The sequence below is a fragment of the Homarus americanus genome, unplaced genomic scaffold (genome assembly GCF_018991925.1).
Source record: "Homarus americanus isolate GMGI-L3 unplaced genomic scaffold, GMGI_Hamer_2.0 scaffold46197, whole genome shotgun sequence".
NCBI classification, from domain to species: domain Eukaryota; kingdom Metazoa; phylum Arthropoda; class Malacostraca; order Decapoda; family Nephropidae; genus Homarus; species Homarus americanus.
Window position 1 is genome coordinate 855,272 of NW_024723050.1, and position 23,628 is coordinate 878,899.

Sequence of the window (23,628 nt, forward strand, 5' to 3'; positions counted from 1 at the left end):
GATATTGGGTAATTGGTTCCAGCTCACAGAAAAGTATATACAAAGTAAAGCCAGAATATAATTTACATTGCTGGAATTCTTATAAGATAATGATTAATTTGAATATAAACAAGCTAAAATTTGCATCAGACATAAAAATTTTAGATCTAATTTAAGAATTTCAATAGGGAGAGCAAAAATTTTATCTTTTGTGCAAAATATATGACGTTTATATTCAAATTATTCCCTGTCTTGCAAGGATTTCAGCAATGCAAATTATATTATCCTAACTGTAAACCTAGTCTTTTTCCCCAAAAGTTTCTCAGGAAGGTAGGGGGTGGGGGGATAGGGAGGGAGGGTTTTTTGCTTATAAAATTTAATAGAAGTGACCGGGGTGAATTTAATTTGCATTGCTGGAATTCTTATAAGATTGTGATTAGTTTGAATGTAAACATAGAAAACATCACTGAATTGGCTGAGTACCTCCTCAGCTTATCAGCTGATGTTCAAAACAAAATGTGATTTTCGTAAGGATTTCGTTAATCAAATTTTTTTTCGCTAACCGAATTGAAGATTCTTATGGAAGGTAATTCGTTAACCAAAATTTCGTTAATCGAGGGACCACTGTACAGGAGTCATAATATTTTTCTCATATACAACAATAGCATTTCTGCAATAAAATTTAAAACCCAATTATAGCCACATACATACAGTAAATGTTCACCTTAGAGAACCAAGACTGTTCCCTTGATAAAAATGTGATATGTAGTAGTAGTGCTAGAAACATCAGCCTGATACCAAGTTGCAAAACAATATAGTACCCAATTGGAGAATTTACCTAAATTATTCTCCCCTATGAAGTATGGACTAAAGACAGTTTCAAATGGATTTAATTGGGCTCATTTTTAATTTCAACTGGATTAACACCGAGTCTGCCCAGTGTTTGCCAAGTCTCTCATCATGTACTTGTCCATAATGATTTCCATTCGTTTTTTTAATGACGAGTTTACACATTATTCTCAAGGCTGTATACCAGGATTAAAATTACCTTTCTAACCTACCTTTAATTAAAAACTTAATATTTTTTGACTGGCTAAATAGTTAACAAAAATTTCAACACTAAGTCCCACTCTAGAACTGTGGTAATGAACAGGTTCAAGCATAATATGTAGCTAATAGAGAAATGTGATTCTGAGACATGTAACCGATACACTGGTAGTCATCACTCCAGGGGGGAAGCACTAATCTCTACTGACACTATAGTACAGGTAAATAGGAATAAAGGCCACACAGGATAAAAAGAACAAAATTAATAAAAATTCTGACATCTATGATGTTTTTCACTTTTCATGCCCAGATTTACTAATACCAACGCCCGGATAATAAGCATCAAACGCACACAACATAACATTCATGTTGGTGATAGAATATTGTACAAGTTAACAGGAATATTACAGTTTATGTACAAAACCGGCGTAGGTTTTAAGACACTTTAGCAGATACTGTACTGCATCTAGTTTAGAGCTGAACACTAAGTGCACCATCAATGCAACATGAATAAATATGTGAATTCTAAATATTTAGTCTCACACAAAGTCCATCTATGTTGTTATTACAGTCACATCCACACCACACTTATAAGAATAAAGAATGATGTAAATAAGAGGAATCTGGCTATACAAGCTGGTCTGAATTTCAAGTGTACCCTTAGTGCAACTGGTTTCCTGTCTAGTTTTCTCAATATCTACATGTTCCATATATGGCAAATACACAGTAATCAGAGGCAGACTGTGCTGTGTGTAGCACATTCAAAATAAAAGGCTATCCTGTATACAGTAGTACCTCGATACACCAGACTAATTGGGGCAGACTCCAGTCCCCAGGGAGGCAGAGCCGCCTATGTGGGCTCCAAATAGATTTTTAAGAACATCAAACATAAGTCTGGTTCTTGACAACTGTTTTCACTGACACGACTGTTTCATTCAGTAAAGTGTTATATAAAAGTACAGGTAGCCACAGAATTTGTGGAAAAGTCATGTTAATGTACTCATGTGCATTATGAATAAAGAAAAATCTGGGAAATGAGTGTACTTTCGCCGAAAAAAGTCCTGACAGTCCCATTTCCCATCCATGAATCCTGTGAATCATGTCTCTGTGAATCCAAAACAATACCCATAGTGAAACTATATGTATAATATTGAATCAATAAATAATCCTGGCGAATGCGGCGACGTCCTGTCCCCCCCCCCTCCCCACCTGTTTACAAACATAGTGCCTTAGCTCTTATTAGGCCCACAGCAAAGCTGATTACACTATTAAATCACTGTACAGTATTCAGTGAGCATGTGTTGTTATTTTCATTTTTTTTTTACTTATTTCTTAAAACAGGTATTCTACATAATTTTGCCCATTTCTTAAAACCCTCAAGTATCCCACGTGAAGACAATAATTTTGTACTCCACATAAAAAAAATCATGTAAATAAGTGTAGGTACCAAGGTGTGGTGTACTGATGTGATATATATGAAGGTAGGACTAAGACGTGTGCCACACGACACCCACGCACAGATGTTCAACCGCACCTAAGAGCACACAAACCGTCTGGACTGATGCTGGATTTTCCTGACTTTTACAAATATTTAAGATAAATGGAGGGGCAGTTCGGAGCACCTCAGAGGGTCCGAAAAAAGCGAATTCCAGTGTATAGAGGTTCTACTGTACTGTATATATAATTGGATAAAAATAACTACAACCAATTAAGCACATAAATAAAACTTGAAATTAAAAGTACTGTACTCTTAAAATTACCTCTTAATTTGTGACATGACATAATTAACTTACCAGGAAGTTTATTTATATCTAAACTAAGTTGCCTTTTCTCATCATAGGACATAGGTTTGGCATTGTCCTCATCCTCAGAATCAAACACCATGCCCGGAGCTCCGCCAGCTGTCTTTTTCTTTGATTTACTAGCATTCGACCGTTGTCTCTTTTGTTTGTTGTTGCTTGTTTTATTCTTCTTAGGTTTAGGAGGAACTGGGCCCGGAGGTGGTGCTATAGGAGGCGCTACAGCGGAAGCAACAACTGTTGCAGCAGGCGTGTTCTGGTTTACTATGGGCGCCGCGGTGATTGGTAGATTAGGTAATTCTGCAAGCATTTTTTCACGATCTTTACTTTTCTTTTTGGTCTTTTTCTTCTTTTCCTTCCCTCTTCTTAGTGACTCTTCAACCAATAACTGAAAAGAAATATTGCCTTGTATACTCACAATCGTCATAAATGACAAAAATACTTAACTCTCTCCAATACAATTTCCAATTTTCCTCCAAGTATTATAATTTTAAAAGTGAAACAAAAAAATTATGAAATAACAAATAAAGTGGTAAATAGTGAAAAGCCAAAAGATACAGCATAGTTTAGCATTACTGATCACCCTAAAATGCACTTCCTACTGATACCAATTAAAAAGAAAACTGTTAATTTCTTGATAAGAATAGTGAAGAAAGAATAGAATGTCCAGGTGTACCTCACATAGAAATCCAAAATTAATAAACAATTGTTGGAACTGAAATTAACAATGTATGGCTTTAAAAAGAAAGATGAGGGGGGGACAATTTGCAAAAGTACCATAAATATTTAATATGTGCCACGTCCACCTGTAACCAGCTGTGTCATGTAAGTACACTGTCATTTATAATGTGACAAGCCAAATGTAATTTCAGTATTACCAAAACAAAAAGGTACTTTATCTTCATCTAAACATACTTCAACATAAAAAAATACAACAATTATGCCCACAGTGAATTTTAACAATACTGACAGAAATATGGAAGACAAACTGTGATACAAGCAAAGTGTCAAAAGCCAACTGAGCTGATAAGCACTACAAAAGTGCAAAGGCCTTCTCAACCACTGAGCACTAATAAATTAAGCAAATCACGGGTAACATTTGCATATTTCACCATCAAAAGACACAATTATGGATCACAGGTAAGTGACCAATTTTTTTATTACAGTACATCAGAGATGCAACCCTGCCTTGCCAGCTGTTGGGCATCTAGCCATAAAACTTTGTTCCAACATTCCTGATGGCATCCAGGACACCAGCGGTGTTATTCTTCTGGTCACTGCGACATTTACTGGGCTGGCCCACTGTCTGTACAGAAGGTTCTGGGTGAGCAATTTACAGGTTGACAGTATAAAAGACCAAACTGAGGTAGCATCCTAAAAGGCTGCTCCACCATCAAGCACATACCACAACCAGCTTAGTGCCAAGTAGCACATGGATGGGCATCCCAGAGGCTGGTTTCGGTGGGTCACTCCAAAGCCATGGAGCTACTTTTGTCAAGTTATTTTAGTCAGGGAGGAATTGAGAAGAGAAAGATGGACAGACAGCTTATGACAATAACCTTCCAGTCATAGGATAAAAAAGCAGTGTTTTACCTTAAATCTCAATTTGTAACAAGGAACTTTGATGCATGGAATCACCATCAAATCATCTCGTGACATTCATACAGTATAATCCTCCTCTTACAAACAGGCCTAGCACTTGACATTACTAGGAACCTAGCCAGCTGTATGGTGAATACCAATATAGGTATTTGGTAGTAGGCAACTACCAAACAGGGAGGTACTACCGCCTGGGAAGATATTGGAAGCATAATGTGTTGTCTAATGGTAGACCCTGCTGCCATATGGCATCACCAAAATTGTGACTAAGTCCCAGGTTGCTGATCTGACTTTCTGCCTCATTTACACACAATTGCAGGGTCTCAATTGTTTCTCTTACCACTGACAACACAACATACATATATTGCTTCTCACTCTTGATCTTTTTTCTTTTTCTTTTTATTTATCATTATTATTATAATTATTATTATTATTATTATTGCAGAGTTATTATTATTATCATTATTATTATTATTTTATTATTTACATTTTTGTATTTTTATTAAAATTTTTTACTTATCTGAATTATTATTATTACATTTTCGCTCCCCGGGACCCGATGTGGGCCAGTAACCTGTGCCAGGGTGGGTTATTCCCCGTATAAAAAAAATAAAAATAAATAAAAAATTTAACTTGTTAATGGATGATACCTAATAAACTAGTCCCCCACACCTACACGGGAACAAATGTTATGAGGTTCAACAGTTATGGAGCTGTGTGTGTGTTACAAATTATATACCTTTATATAAATTGAAAACTTACTGATTTATCTTTAAAAGGTACAGTCAGACCATCAATTACTTTTACCCCTGGGTGTGATGAACTTTAAACTAAATACTACCTCTCCTGTCGTCTTGATAGGGTTGGTAAGCGTGATTGTGATGATGTCATTTCCTGTATCCTTGTTTTTCGAAATTTTGGAATTATATTTTGAAACATATACAGGTATCCCTCGCTATACGAATGGGTTAGGTTCCTGAAAAACAATTCGTTAAATGAATTTTCGTATAGCGAATAAAAGAACATATGGATAAAATAGAGTCCGATTCCCCAATGACAAGAAAACCCCAATATCATACCCCAAAAACTTAAAATCAGTTCACGAAAAAATAAAACAAAAAACTAACTAATAATAAACAGTACACAACTACTGTACTGTAATTTACTACCCAACACATTGAAAATATTAATAAAATATTATCAAGATGAAAATATGCAGCAAAAACCATTAGGGAAAAGCTAAATGAAGTTTAACACAGCCAACAATTGCATAAACGCTGGATGCATCATGCTTGGCCGTTCTCAAGTCTAACCATAGCAACCCAGCCCGGCTGGGCATGCTCCTACTCCTGACCCTAAACAACGTTCCCCCACCCACAAAGAAATGTTTATACTCTTTGTTTTTTACTGTATAATAGTTATTTCTTTTACTTTCCTGCACACTGCATGATTGCGAACATATGTAACTGAGTATTAAAAAAGGAAGGGTGGGGTAAGAAAGTTAAGCTTATGTATCCGAAATGACAAGTTGAAAATTAACCATAACATAACTCCCCCCCAGCCCATCCTACTAATTCACGCTGGCACACAAAGAAATGTTTATTCCCTTTAACTTGTTTACTATATATATATATATATATATATATATATATATATATATATATATATATATATATATATATATATATATATATATATATATATATATATATATATATATATATATATATATATATATATATATATATATCTCTCTCCTCGACTTACGACATCCCGGACATACAACAGCCATGGACGTATAAAATATTTTTCACATTACATATTTTCAAGTCCCGAAACATTTGGTCGTAATGTGACCCCATATGACAGCATGAGCTGGGCCGCCTCATGGTGTACAGCATCGAAGCCGTAGCCCACTCAGTTGGTGTTTGGCCGTCATTGTTGTTGTTAGTGATCGCACTGTGTACTGACAAAATTTTCGTTTGTAATTCCTTTTAAAATGGCTGGCAAGCATAAAAGTGAGAGTTCTCGTGGTGCTGAGAAGAAAAAATACAGTCATTTACTTTTGATATGAAAATGAAAATAATAATGCAATATGAAAATGGATAAATGGCAGCAACCATTTCACGCGACCTTGGCTTCTCTCACTCGAAAATATCAACAATTTTGAAGGACAAGGCAGAGGCATTTGCTACTATTAATAAGGTTATGCAAATGTTTGAAGAAATGGATAAAAATGTTGAGCGTTTTGCAAAAGTTGACAGACTGATCGAAGATACACTTGCTTGCTACAGGGAGATTTACAATGAAAAGAAAAGGCAAACTGTGCAGTCTAAATTTGACATATTTTTTACTAAGTCCCCCACTGCTGTCTCCTCACACCCCACCACTGCTGCCTCTTCACTCCCTAAAGATGATCCAATACCTTCAACAAGTAAGTATGTTAGCACTGTCTGAAGAAAGCAAATTTGATGACCCACCCAGCTCTGTCTCCTCCTCTGCTTCATCCAATTCATGTAATCTACATACTTAATTAAAAAATTATTGAGGCTCCATGTGCATTCAGCTGACTACATTAAAGGTACTGTAAGTGCACAGTAACATTTTATTCATTTATGGTTATTTTTACTGTACTGTATTTCATTTCAGAATTTCTATGTATTATTTTCGCCTTACGACCTGGTCGTCGTGACGGAACCCCGTCGTAAGCAGCTAGGGATAAAAAAAAAAATTAAGTTATATTTATCTATCCCAAATTACGAGTTGAAAAATAACCATAACTCCTATTTCAGCCTGGTAGAGAGAGCACTTGCTAATGGAATGTGGCTGCCCCAGCTGACTCCCAGGGGCGTGCAATTTCAATTTTTGCCGGGACCCAAATTTTTATAGGTGGGGGAAGCCTTTGTAACACGAAAAAGAGATGGTAATTGATGATGCTTGTACAAGCAAGTTTTCTTATTTCAAACATTTGTACAGTAAAAGTCCAGAAATTCGGACCACCCGAGAATCCGGACTTTTAGGAAATTGATTTTTTTTTTTTAGCAGGCTGTTGTGTGTATGTGCGCATGCGTGAGCGCCACAGCTGCACAGCGACAACAAGCGACCACGTGGCCGCCACTTTAAAACGAGCAATCAAACTGTGACAAGGTATGTAATTTTGAGTCCTATTCTTTCCATTTACAGAGCCCATAATAATGGCTCCTAAAGTAGATAAACTTCGTTGTGTGAAGAGAAAGAAGAACACGTTGAAATTGAGTGACAAACTTGAAATAATTAAGAAACTAGAACATAGTGTGAGCAACACTGTTCTATTGGAAACATACGACATTGGAAAGTCTACAATTTATGATATAAAAGAGGCAAAGAATAAAATTCTAGAATTCACAGCTTTTTCCTTAAAACTGCTCGTTTTAATAAATGAAGCATGCTATATTTGCTATTGAATAAACTATCAAAATGTACCTGTTCATCTCTTCTTTATTCCTCCTTAAATTTGAATTTTAAAAGTACTGCCTGAGAATCCGGAAAATCTGAAAATCCGGACGAACCCAATCCCCAAGCAGTCCGGATTTTTGGACTTCTACTGTATAGTGAAGGATACCTGTTTATAAAGAGTTGAACTCCAAAAAGGCACAATTCCACTTAAAAATATTATTATAAAAAATAAATAAAAAAAAATCTTGTAAAATTCTAAAAAAACAAAACACGGCAAATTTTGATATAATAATAAATAGGCACTGTAATACAAGTTCCTGAAATTATTGTTTTAACAAGTTCACAATGTTCTCAGGATATGCCACTACTATACTGTACTTCTTTACATTTATGTTGTATTCTTAGATATACAATAAACTTAACCATTTTAGTATCACTTAGAAAGGAAAATTGCATTATGATAGTGACAGGCATAAGCAGCACTGGTAGCTGCACATATTCCCATATAAGGAAAGCAGGGCTACCTATGTTAAGCCATACGAGAGAACTTTAAACATATTGTTTGACACCAAAGGGGCAAAAGTAATTTATGGTCCGACTGTACATCAATGGATCACAGAGTTTCAGAAAGAATGGTTTTAATCCCTTCACTATGGAGAAACCACGTTTGACATTTTATTTGGCTAATGATCAGAAGATCTTATTCAGGGGTTAAACTAGCCACAGACCCCAACAGGGTTCATTAATTATATAATCATAAACATCATAAGCATGTGAAATCGTTCATGACTCAGATAAGGCAGATGTCAAGACAAATTTGCTTCCCTATCAACTTGGTCACTCAGAAAACTCTCCCCCACCCCAACTAGTTTATAGATTTCCTCAGACCATAAGACAGCTTACATCAAGATTAATCACTAATGAGGTGAGACACAGTACCTGCAGAGCAAAATATCATAAGGCACTAATAGATTATGATTTTAAATCTACCTCTTCACCTTTTATTCCAGCATTTGCATCAATATCTGTGGCTACCTCTACTTATGTAGTGATCAAGTGATTTTCCCCAATTTCTACTTTGCCCTCATCACATTATTCAGACATAAAATTTCTCCCTCCTCTCGGTTTATCTATAATGAATCTGTACATTCTAATTTTCAACATATAAGTAAGCCTACGGGACTTACTGAGGGACCCCGCATTATTTCACTTCCTACATTTAGTCATTAACCAACAAGCATATTATGAACAGAAGACTAAGGCACAGAAAGAGTCAGAGTGGACAATTCTCTGATCATACAATAGACAAGATGGGTTGGGTAGGGGAAGGCGAAGGAAGTTGCAGTTTTTAGTTTTGTAAGCATACACATACATAAATGACATGCAAGTGGGAAAAAAAAAATATATATATATATATATATATATATATATATATATATATATATATATATATATATATATATATATATATATATATATATATATATATATATATATATATATATATATATATATATATATATATATATATATATATATATATATATATATATATATATATATATATATATATATATATATATATATATATATATATATATATATATATATATATATATATACACACACACACACACACACACACACACACACACAGTCAACCCTCGGCTTTCACGTTCCCACATTCCACGCCACGCTTTGGTACCCTGCGAACGGAATGCTCACATTCAGCTCGCGTGTACCCTTTACGCGGACAGCGGCTGCGACACACCATTTTGGATCCAAACCTCCGCCATCCGCCATGTTTATGTGGTAGCGGGCAAAGTCATGCACAAAAGGTCGCAGTCATCAAAACATTACGAGTTCTTCACCGCCACCCACCACAGCCCGGCCCAAGTCAGTGATAGTGATAATTATAGTGAGGATATGGACTTATATGGACTTTGAGGGGTTTGACAAAAGGCCCTGCAAGCCTCTGGTGGATAGTGATACAATTGATACAAGTGATACAGGTGAGGGCCAATAATCTGCCCTCTGCCTCCGAGAACCAACCCCCCATCCCCTTGTGCCCAGCCATCTTTTCTACTAATGTAAGTGTTAAAAAACCTAATATTATTGATATTTCTCTTAATTATTAATTGCGTGTGCATACCATCATAAAATTAAGAAGTGTCTGAAAAAGTGGAGTTTGGGGGTCTGCCCGGTCTCTATTTCAATTAATCCTATATGTTATGTTGTTCACTTTACGCGTTTCTCACTCTCCAGCGGTACCCTGTGGGTTGAATTAACCGCGTAAAGCGAGGGTTCACTGTATATCGAACCCTGGACCTAATGCATGGACGCGTGTTATATGGACTAAAAATGATATATATATATATATATATATATATATATATATATATATATATATATATATATATATATATATATATATATATATATATATATATATATATATATATATATATATATATATATATATATATATATATATATATATATATATATCACATTCAAAACTGAAAGAGAAATAAATGGATCCCTTCCATTCCTTGATATGCTTATCATGAGAAATGGCCAAAACTATAAATTTAAGGTATATAGAAAGCCCACACAGGTAGACAGTTTCATTCACTTTTTATCGAATCACCTTGAGTCTACCAAAATGTCAGTTTTTTCTGCTATGTTCTAAAGATGTCTGAGTATTTGTGACTCTGAATTTATTGACGATGAATTGAAACGCATTCGTTCCATTGCACAGAAACTCGGGTACCCTTCTGTGTTTGTTGATCGTTGTTTTAAAAGGGCTAAGAAATCTTTTCATTCCTCTCAAACCAGACAAGTTCCTACACTTATGAATATTTTGTCTCTGCCCTATCGTAATGAATTTGTCCCGTTAGTTCGGTCCCTCAAGCTTCTAAATATTAATGTTGTTTTCAAGTATGACTCAACCATTACCAATATGTTAATAAGAAATAGCCCAAGTTTGAATGTAAATGGAAGTGTTTATTGTATTCCATGTAGCCAATGTAATTGTAATTATGTAGGTCAGACAGGAAAAACACTGCAGCTCAGAATCAAACAACATAAGTATAATATCAGAACTGCATCTGAAAGCAGTGCCTTGTTCGTTCATGTTAGGAATAATAATCACCCATTGCTTGGGAAAAAAGCTTAGAAGTATTCAAATCTTCTTGTGTCACAGAAAGACTTCTGGTTGAAGCTAGTTTGATTAAGGAATTAAAATCAATAAACCTTAGTGATGGTCAGTTCAAAACTGATAATATGTTACATAAATTTATTTGTCAGTGGCCCAAGGTTAAAAATGCTTTGAAAACCTTTGATCTAGATGTATGATAGTTATTTAGTGGGTCCCATATTTTTGACCTGACCTGACTAGTCACGTCACCACCCTTCTCTTAAGCTCCTCTACATGTGTGTTGGTGTGGGGATTAGTGGATGTCATCATTTTGACCTGACCTCATGTTTTTAGGTCACCCTGTATATTTAAGCCTCTCTCTGTCCATGTAATCCAGTTGCCTCTGAAGATGTCTTGAATAAAGACGAAAGCTAAGGTACTCCGTTGTTTCCATTTTTCCGTGTGATTTTATCAAGATTTATCTTATCCACGTTTTCATTGTGGATTTACATGATATAAATATATATATATATATATATATATATATATATATATATATATATATATATATATATATATATATATATATATATATATATATATATATATATATATATATATATATATATATATATATATATATATATATATATATATATATATATATATATATATATATATATATATATATATATATATATATATATATATATATATATATATATATATATATATATATATATATATATATATATATATATATATATATAACATATGGGATTAATTGAAATAGAGACTGGGCTGACCACAGACTACCCTTTTCCCGACAATACGACATTGTAGTAAAAATAACATCTTAATTATATGATGGCATGCACAAACAATTAATATTTAAGAGAAATATCAATAATACTGTGAGGTTTTAACTTACGTTAGTAGAAGAGATGGCTGGGCACACGGGATGGGGTTGGTTCCGAGGCAGAGGGCAGATTATTGGCCCTCACCTGTATCACTTGTATCACCTATATCACTATCCACCACAGAGGCTTGCAGGCCTCTTTGTCAAACCCTCAAAGTACATATCTTACTATCACTGACTTGGGCTGGCTGTGGTGGGCGGTGGGTGAAGAACTCGATAATGTTTTGTTGCCTGGGTGACATTAGGCGCACTTTCTTCACGGCCGCCTGCCAGAAATGATGGAAAGTACCCCAATCCACAATTGCTGGTCTGGCCAGGTGCCGCAGAAATGACCAAACGCCAGAAAGGAAATCCTCGTAAATCGAGACTATACTGTGTGTGTGTGTGTGTGTGTGTATATATGTATGTATGTATGTATGTATGTATGAATATATATATATATATATATATATATATATATATATATATATATATATATATATATATATATATATATATATATATATATATATATATATATATATATATATATATATATATATATATATATATATATATATATATATATAGTCGAACCTCTGCTAATTCTGACCCCTTTAATCCGATTTCGGATAATTCGACAAAATGTGAACTTAACTTTTTTTTTTAGATTTGTAGGAATATTACCTACACGACCTTAAGCTAAAATGCTGGTCCATCCACTGCTGGGATAAAACACCAGCGCCTTTTTGGTTAAATGTAACATCTCCACCACTAGTGTGGGGATGCAACTTTAGCTTCAGACATGAAAAATATTTACCATTTACTGCCAGTAAACAATGGAAACGTAAAATATGTACCAATTAGTAATGAAAAGTTGTGCAGTTCCTTCAGCAAATGAAGCTCACCAACTTACATAGCTAAATTACCTTACAACGTGTTTTTAAGTAGTCTATGTTGAAGTTCTTAGCAGGCTAACTTATCATATCATATACGTATAACAGTTCTCATTGATCTACAAAAATATCGTAATAAAACCTTTTTGATATTTTCACACTTAATATAATACCCGTAATTTACTTCAACCTCCTATTGTTTATAACGACGCGATCACGCACTCCACTAGCTGTATCAGCTGGGACGCAGTTAATTGTTTTCAATCGCCAGTTAAAACTGTTACATCACATGTATATTTTACCTTAACTTTGCCTGAATGAATATATTCTCGAAATAAATAGTAGTTTTGTTGAACGTGATGTATTTTAATGTAAAATAGATAAAATACATGACGAAAACAAAAGATTTTACCTAACCTTCCGATGTTCAAGAGAAGTTACTCGCTTTTTTTAATAGTTTTTGGTTAAAATACTGTTATATTACAATGGTATTCTATTCATACTGTGCTTGATATAATGCATTCACGAAATGTAATATTTTTTGCTGAAATGACGACGTTTTACAGTGGAAAGTGGGATAAAATCGTGACGAAAACAATGACTTTGAAATATAATGCAATATTAACCCCTAAATCGGTTAATTCGGACAATCGGCTAAAACAGACACCCTTCCCCCCCTATTAGTCCGAATTAATGAGGGTCGACTGCGCGCACGCACGCACACACACACACACACACAGTGTTCCCCATTAACGAACACAAATGGTTCCACAGAATCGTTCGTTAACTGAAAATTTTGTTAACCGAATCTATTATTTCAATGGGATATTGGGTAATTGGTTCCAACTCACAGAAAAAGTATACATACCGGAAATAGAATTAACAAAACATTAAATATAAACTAAATACAGTACAGTACTGTACAGTATACTGTACAATAATAAATAAAAAACAATAGAATACTGTACTGTATATTAACTTACTTTGAGGTGTGTTGTATTCCCGGCAGCTTTGTTTACATATCAAACAGCTGATTGTAGAGACAGTCGATGATGACATGCCATATATTCTTTACAGAGTGCATTGGTTCTACGCCTTCTTCGTTCTAATAATTTCTGCACTGTATATTATCAATATGTTAACTAAATTTTAGAATGACCAATAATTTTAAAGTAAAAATGCAAAAATATTCAAGAGACCAAACTCGAAGTTCACTCCACTGTAAACAAAGTTAAACTGAGAAGCGTTGCTAAGGCTTATCAATCAGCTGATGGCCACACAAAAACTGTTCCTTGTACTATATATATTATCAATATGTTAACTAAAGTTCAGAATGACTAGCCATCAGCTGATGCGCATCAACAAAACATGTTTCTCAGAAGGCTGTTAATCAAAGTTTTGTTTGTTAATCAACTGAAAATCCTTATAGAGCCAGTTCACACCGAACCGTTCGTTAACCGAGACCACTGTGTGTGTGTGTGTGTGTGTGTGTGTGTGTGTGTGTGTGTGTGTGTATATATATATATATATATATATATATATATATATATATATATATATATATATATATTTCATGTAGATCCACAATGAAAACGGGATAAGATAAATCTTGATAAAATCACAAGGGAAAAGGGAAACAACGACACACACACACACAGCTACACATATATATATATATATATATATATATATATATATATATATATATATATATATATATATATATATATATATATATATATATATATATATATATATATATATATATATATATATATATATATATATATAATGGGGAAAATACTGTAATTAAAAGAATGGAAAGAAAAGCTCTGAAAGCAAAAGATGGAGTATTCCGGTGAGCACACCACCACACAAGATAGGAGCATCTTGCAAAATGCCTGAGCCTTCTGGCATGACAACAGCATCCTGTTCAGGGTACCTCTGGGTGCCAACATGATTCCTATCATCCTCCAAAGTAATCTGGACAACATGAAAATGATGGAAGAGAGAATAGGCCACCGGGATGCCAATGATGCCTTTTATTTCCTCATAAAGGCCATGTTCACAATAGTTATGAACCTCTCCTTGGAGGACTCTCAATATGAACAAGCAATTCTCCTAGTCAGCCTGGGAGGAACTGGTGTTCAAAATGCCTCCCAGATCACATTGCCACCATTCCTATCCTCCTGCATAGCACATTAAAATAAACAAACTGGCATGGACGATTGTTCCCAAACACCCTTGAACAGTTGCAGGAGTATATGACCAAAGTTTTAGGGAGGGTGCCACTCAGTGGGAACCATTACATTCCAAGTGTCTGTTAATTCTCCAGAGTTAATGATGGAGACAAAATGAAGTTATTGACATCGTAGGACTCTTAACTACTGCAGGTAGCCCAGCACCTGGGATCTACAGATCCAACAACAAACACTCGCTAGACAGAATCACACTACCCTGGAAGGATAGTAAACAACTGGTGTGGTAATACACAAGTGCTTCCACCCAGGCACCTACCTATCTCACCAATGCCCTGGAGCTCTTGAATGAACTGAATGCAAGACTTATTGAAACCACCAAAAACTCCAGACGAGACGGGTTTAATAAAAGATATTAGGAAATTCTACTAAATGATTGCCAGCTGGCTGTCTCCACCTTCATCCTTATGGTCAGCAGTGTCTTTTACTCGGCTTACAAATGTTTATGACACTTGATAAAATCTCATAACATCTGGCATTTACAATAAATACTAGCATATAATTTTGTTATGCATGTTTATCTTAAAAAAAAATAAAAATAATAATAAAAAGCTGCATTAAGTGCCATAAACATTTGTAAGCAGAGTCAATTTCAATGTCAGCCATCCCTACTGCCACTTCACCCTCCTCACCTCTTAACCTGCTCATAATTGCTTTAACTAAATTCTATTTTTCAGACAATTTAATCTAATCTATTGTATTCAAAAAATTAAAAATTATACCTACACTTACCAGTGATGGTAGTAATATCTGCAGGTAAACAAAGGATGAAACAGTTTCCACCAGGCCATGCAGCATGGTATGAAATTTCCTCTTGACAAATTTCATTATGAATTGGCATTCATATACAGTATGTAAATTTTTGTTCCAAATTTTTAAATTACATCAAAAGAGCTTTTATAAAGTGAGGGATAACTGTGCTTGTTTGTGGAGTGACTTGCCATATTATCTACTGAACAAGGCATAGTGTGCCATAAACAGAGTAACTTGGTTTATCCATTCAACTTAACCAAGAACTCCCTTTACCCCATATCTAATCAAATTATATTGAGTGCCAATAAGATAAATATTAAATTAAAAACTGCACTTAATTACTTTCCAAATTCAAAGTTCCACGAACCAAAATATTTGGTGGCTCAAATGTCAGTGATCAAGTTAATAAGCCACATTGCTTTCTTGAGCCTAGAGCCAGATATGAGCACTTTTTCCACACAACACTTTGACTAAACAATCTGTTAACCAGCTGCAGTCTGATGAATGCCTTTTTAAAAGGGTGTTAAAAAAGTTGCAGTGCACTGAATTTTATTATTTGGTGCTGGTGCATATTAATCTTTATTTGTAAGCTCTTACCTTCAATTGGATTTATCATGACAATTTTTCTAGCTAACCTGTGTTTTTACAAAATGGCAAGTACACAGATGATGTGAATGATAAGGTTTTCTAATACTGTAGTTTTGCATCAAAATCCTGAACAGCACTGCAACTTTATCACCCTCTACCTATTGTTTTTTGTTTTGTTTTTTGGGGGGCTGTAATTACTAAATTAAGTCTTCCTTGCTAGTCTCCTAAACATATCAATAACGAGTACAAGTTAACCTTTTTCTACCTTAACCCCGTGTAATGAATAAAATCATCAGGCACCAGTCAAATAAAATATTAAAAGTGGTGTTGTTGCAGCAAATATATTGTGGACCCAGCTAACTATTCAGGATTCACATCAAAGGGGATAAAGCATCAGCTTATCAATCAAGTATTCATTCATTATAGGCCAAACTGTGTTTGCAAGAATATCAATGGTACTGTAGAAATATTTCCTATGTAATTGATAATGTAATCTATGGTTCAGGGAAAATTAAAACTTAAAAATCTCGGGAGCAATGATTTACTGATCTGGATATTTAATCTCTTTAAGGATTTATTGCCACAGAAATATGTCCTCCTATTAAGCCATCTAGTTTTAAAAGGAAGAAGGAAAAAATAGTTGAATAGAAAACTAAAACTTTCTTATGATGTACTGTATGCCCTGCCACTATTTCTAAGTTGATAAAAGGTCATAACAGCAGTAAATAAAAATGGAAAATGCCAATTACCAAACAGCTTAGATGATCCTAAATTCTCAAAATATGAAGCTGCAAGTCAATTTAATTTTGATATGTAATTTCTTGCTGATACTGAAAGAAAACATTTCGAAAGGCAGGAGGACTGGACATATAGGTGGAAAGGCAAGAGAAAGCCCCATATATTTCCATATTCTACTGCAGAGTATTACAAATCAATGGAAGTAAATATTAACCAGAAAACCCATTCTCATCTCCTTACAGGGAGTCAAATACCCTTTCACCAACCATGAAGTACAACAATTTCTTGATTCTCATTCCAAAATTTCCATAAAGTCAATCAAACATTGTATTTGTTCAACACAAAATGTAAAGGCCTTCTTGTGTTCTCACAATATAAAACTAGTCATAAAAACAATCACAACTGATTATCACTATAATCCAAGATAAGAATAAAATATTACAATATCAATATAATCATGTTGCCTGTAATGGTGTACAGTACTATTCGAACCAGTTGCCATAATGAATGGTTCAATGAAGTTGTGGTTGTATCCGATACTCACCAATACTGTACAAAAAAAAATTTAATTTTCTGTCGGGGTTACAGTGGTTTACAGACAAATTGTCAAACACTGAGAATTACTAGTGACATGTTATTCTTTGTTAATACTGTACCTATTTATGATGTTGCTATACTGTATAGTGTAAAAATATGTACAGTATAAATAATTAATGAGCTAAAAATACCAAATTGTTTCTGAGGTTTCATTTTATGGAATAACTGTGTAACCATAATTCATGGAAGATCACTGGTAAATTGCATACTATATATTCAAGTTTTGATTAAGTTAGCACTTCTTTAGTCCAACTGAAGCATCATTCAAACAAAATTTTATAGCCCAGAATGGTCCAATGAAAGTCACCTTTAATGAGTACACCTCCACTACTAATGGTTAATTTTACTTATTCCATCTTATAAGGATAATCTGGACAATCACAAACTAAAATTCAACACCAACGTTTAACAACAACTGTCTTTGTAATTCTTAAGTACATTCCCCCCTTTCTTCAACTTTTCTTTGTCTTATTCTGCATTGTTTCTCAGATAATTTTCTTCTTTCCTTAATATTTATTCAATAAAAAACAAATCCATCAAAATGAAGTTCTCAACAACATAAACATAATTATTTTTTAATTACAGTATTTAAAAAACAGGGTTTAGGGGTTTTGACATTCGAGTAGATAGAAAGTTGGCAACCATCATGTTGGGAGAGGATATTGTTAAAAGCTATTTTGCTCTGAACATAGGTAAAGGTGTACTATAAACAGACACAGACAGACAAATTGGAAAGTTCTTTAGGCAAAATAATATTACAACTTATCTAAACTCCTTATTTTTTCATTCCCCTCAACAAACACAAAAATTTAGTTTCTCAGGAGCTTCATAGGATAACTTCCCACATCCATGCATACTTTCAGGAAGCCAGATTTGTATTAAAATAATGTGTAGCATCGTGAATAACAGTAGCAAAAGAAAAAAATATTATTGAGAAAATTACTTGTGGTGAATTTTACAAGGAGTGATGAGTAGGACGTTGCTTTCACAACCTGAGGACCCAGATTCAGTCCTAGGTGACAGGTAGAGATGGTTTGCGAAGAGATGGTCATTCTGAAATCCAAAGGTATCGGACTAGCTAACCCCTTCTCGCTATAGAGGGTGACAACTCACGATGTGGGGCTTATTGTAAATACAGTATAATGTTTGCTTTGTGTGTGTATATGTGTGTATGTGTGTGTGTAAATATGTTGGCTTGCTCCAATGTTACCCTTCTAATTACTTTCATATTTTTTTAATTATAATCAACACAGTACATACAAACATGACACACACTAGCATTTGTTATCATCCAATCATATAATATCAAAGCTAAGCCATTGCAAGTAGAATGTTATTAAAAAAAATATGCATAGAAGCTTTGTAAAAATGTAACATATGTGTGTAGTTTAACAGGAAGAAAAAATCAAATACACACAGTACAATATTCTGTGGATGTGAGCATAGTACTGTATAGACAAGACAGGAATCTGGGAATGAGTTACAAAATAAATAATGTGTAAATACTTCAAGTAAAAGTGTAGAGCCATATTCATGAGACCAAGAAGATAAATGGATAACTAAAGCTTGAAAAGGGTATCTAAGGGTGTTAATAATGCCAAATATGCATATCCTTCTTCAATAATTATGATGATGATGATATGATGAAGATAAGACTAAAATATGGAAATGTACTTTTCTACCTTAGTGCTGCATTACCACTAAAATAATAAAACAAGAACATTTGAGAATTCAATCATAGTCTATGAAAAATTGGCTAAAGAATTAATTCTCCAAAGAAAGCACCAGGATTTATACAGAATGACATCAGTACAACAGGTACTGCTTACTGTACAAAATAAACTGTCGATGGAAAAAACAAAACATTAGAAGACAAAATAGTTCGTTGTACATACCATGACACATAAGTGACATTTCAGTAAAATTTGAAAAAAAGAGGGGGAGGGGAAATCAGACTAAAGACAAACAGGAACAACTTACAGATTCGAGACCCACCTTCATCTGTTCCTGCACCTGCCGTAGCTGCTCTTGAAGCTGAACTAATTTTCTTTCTCTCTCATCTTCTGAGTCATCTGTTTCACTTTCACTTTCACTGTCAGACTCTTCAGAGTCTGTTGCTGGGTGAATTTCAAATGGCTCATCCTCTGGCACTTTGGCATATCTGTTTCAAGGAAAAAGAGCATTCAGATCAAAAGAAAGAACTGCCTACTATATTACTTTGTTGTACTGTTCGCTCCAACTGTTCCCTCCAAGACTTGGAAAATGATCATATGTAGAATTTTCTTTAAGCCGCTCTGCCACTAACAACACCAATACAGTAATACCCCGTTAAGTGCTCAGGATTAATTCCTGGATAATAGTGCTAACCAAAACAGCGTTCTAGGGGGTCATTATACCATTGCATATATGGAGAGGTGTTCCTGATGATTTTTTTCTTATGAGATATGCAGTACAGTATTGTATACAAAGGGCACAAGTATCAGTAAACACAGATTATTACAGTAACATTTATCTACTAATTAATGAATAACAAATAAACAATATTGTATCTTGAATGACAATTGTTTGATGAACGAATATGTGATGCAGTGCGTGGGTGGGAAGGAATGGATATTGTATGGCTCACTCTGGTTGATGCTAATCTATCTCTGCATCACTGAAATTATAATTTAGGTGGTGATAATAGAGGTAGTGGTAATGATGGGATTGGTAATGATGGAGGTGGGGTTGGTGATGAAGATCGGTGGTGGTGGTGAGGGAGATTGTGGTTAAGTGGTGAGGAGGTGATGTGTCTATTGGTTTCTTTGATAACACTGTACCTGCAGCACTGCCAGATGCTATTGAACAACTGATATCTACCCACAAAATTGGGTACAGTAGTATAAGTATAAATGAGCAATCACGTTGTGTCCATTCAACATTACATTACATAGCATTTTAAAATATGGAGTGAGAAAGCAGAAAGGTGGGGGTGATTAGAGAGGTGGAGTAAATGGGAGTGGTAACACACACTGGGTGTTGCCAAGCACTCCTCAGCACCTCATCTCCAACCCACATATTGTGCTTCAGTTAACCACACACAATTTTATGTCATACAATAAGACCGTCACTTAATTAAACAACTTTGTAATTGTCATGGTTGAAGCTTTTATCTTGTTTGCATTCTTAATAATGTTTCTAACAGTCAATCTAGCCAAGATGAAAGCAGCATCAACATCCAACTGATGCTCACCAGCTTCCAACCACCCCAACACTTATAATTTTATAACCAAGGAGACTCTTTTCTGTGGCACTTTAGATACACTAGCAGCATTAAAACTTGCAGGCTGTTTTTCAGACATGATGAATAAAAAAGTCACTAAAATAAAAAAATGGAGTCAACAAGAACGTATCCACAGTTTAAGTGCAGCAAATTGGTACAGTACAGGTACTGTAAACGGAGCGCTTGGCATTGATTGGCCGAGTGCATAAAAACAAAGAGAGCTGCTCTTTGTGTGTTGTGAGTGTTTGGAAAAGTGTTGGATTTTGGAGTGGCTAACACTAACTGTATGGAAACTTGTATTCTCTTTTGTGAAGCAAAGCAATACAAACGTAACAGAGCATTTTTCAAGAGTTTCAATAAGCTCCCACCCCCCACACACGAAAAAAATAAATAAATAAAAAGTAATAAAATAAAAATAAATAAATAAAATAATTAAATAAAAAATATGAGTGACTGGGCAAGTTTATGGACACTTCCTACCTGGGGTACCATTGCCTAGACTCTAAAAGTGTTACTGGGGTTCCAAGAGTGTGTGGCCCAAGGACAGATGACCAAACACCAAAAAGAGAGCCTCTTTATAAACCGCAGCTGAATGAGCCAGTGATTATTCGGCTTGTATCAACAGCCAACAGCTTGGCAATCAAGTCTCAAGTGGGGTGTACAAAGATCTACCAGTTTGTTTACAACCACACTTCAACACCTGTTTTTGTTGCAAAAGTAATGTGTCAGCAAGCTGTGGCACGTTTTTGCTACAATATTATCACCGAGTAGATCAAAAGATCAGTAAAGGGTGCACCAGCTCATAAAAAGAAATCTTTACTAGCAATATCAGAAGCTCAGGCAACCCAGTGTCCACTGAAGGTGTTACTTCTGTAAGCCTTTATTCTAATGTCAAAATCTTTTAAATTTACAGTAGACCTTGAGAATCCAAAGCAAAAGCAATAACTATAGAAAATTGTTTACCACTTAACCCTTCGAAGTAAACATTTTGAGACAAGCAATTTTCAAAAATTCCCAACTACACATTTAAAATGCATAAACAGAAATGTAAGTGTGATCCTGAAAACTCATTTTATATCCAAGAGATCAAGGACCAAGTCACATATACTAATGCTCTGTTAAAACATCCATGTTTAGCCTAAGAAGCCCTAAAATAAGGCACTTAAATGAAGGGAGAGAAAAATTGTGGCTGCCACTGACAGTTGGGATTCTTATGAGAAGTGAGCCACTTTTCATGTGCATTGAAGGATATACTGTAGTTGGGACCAAAGCTATTCCTTAATGGCTAGTTAAAAAATGGGTTTTCTGGATCAGACCTCTGCTTACAACCTCAGAACAACTAGAGTATCACACATTATTTATGTTAAGGAGGTTGGTGGCAAGTAGCTCCTAGATCTTATGTTCAGTACTTTTCATCCAAACAGGTAATTTATTTCAAAGAGAGACTACCCAAGCCACAAAAACTAATCTTATGAGAACCACTTAGTATCCATTAGGCCTCAACTCAGGATCTTCAGTTATCACCCAGCAATGAAATGAGTCTAGAAATAGCCAACAGTCAGTTAATTGAGGCTCCAGGCTGGGAACATAAACAAAACAGATCTAACTAAACCTAAACTAGACTAGGTATATTTGTAGCACCTGTAAGGTCAAAAGGCAGGAGATCATGTCACTCTCTATTCATTGACTACATGTCAGGAAAATGCATTAACAATTCTGACACAGACAAATCATTAAGGAAACCAAACTGGAATAAAAGGAAGGATTTATCCTGCATTCTTATTTAACAACTTGGCATGGATCAGGGGACACTATGTACTGTACAGTACTACATCATCGAAGTTGCAAAATGTCGTCCCAGGGTTCCTAAGACACTCAACAAATGATTGGACCACACCTCAGAAATCCAGATAAAATATAAAAAACTAGAGACAGACTCTTCCGACTCATCTTTAGTCCCTTTAAAAGTGAGTGGTACAGCTAGTGAAAACCAAGAGTCTGCACTCCAAAACCAAACAAGCAATAAAAGATAACTTAAATAGGTCTACAAAATCCTTAGAGGAAGGGTAGGTTACAAGTCTCCCAAAAAGGAGAGGACAATGAATATTAATGTGAAGCTGAGTATCAACAGCACTTCACGTGTTTAGAAATTCAAAATAAAAAACCTATCACAATGATGAATAATCCAAATATGGATGTCACCTCCTATTTACATATACATAACCGAAGATATAATTACACCCAATAAACGAAAATTTGCTTTAACAGATGTCACATTTTGACATGATTTTCATATCACGCGACAGGTACTCCTAATTTTACCCACTGCATACACGACCATCCGGACATACGACAGCCTCAGTCGTACAAAAAAATTTTCAAACTCCTGACGTATTTTTAAGACCAAACGTTTCCATCCCGCATGAGAGCGCCGGATGGGCTGGGTCACCGGTGTCACTCCTCAGTTGGTGTTTGGCTGTCGTTGTTGTCGTAGTGATCAAGGCTGTGTACTGGACAATATTTTCATTTCTAATTCCCTTTAGAATGACTGAAAGCGAAAAGGGAGAGTTCTGTGGTGCTTGAAGAAAAAGAAGACAGTCAATTACTTTCGAGAAGAAAATGAAGATGATAATGCAATAT

The 23,628-nt window shown here is 34.9% G+C and overlaps 1 protein-coding gene across 2 annotated transcripts in view; it reads right to left on the reverse strand.

Moving 5' to 3' along the window:
* The window catches only part of LOC121863231 (bromodomain-containing protein 3-like), a 244,323-nt gene that overhangs the window by 74,053 nt on the left and 146,642 nt on the right, over positions 1-23,628 (reverse strand). For both annotated transcript variants that reach the window (XM_042361722.1, XM_042361723.1), the window contains exons 8-9: positions 19,707-19,887; positions 2,820-3,213 (exon numbers count right to left, since the gene is read on the reverse strand). In XM_042361722.1, the coding sequence (XP_042217656.1) occupies positions 2,820-3,213; positions 19,707-19,887 (575 nt within the window). The remainder of the gene's footprint in view (positions 1-2,819; positions 3,214-19,706; positions 19,888-23,628) is intronic.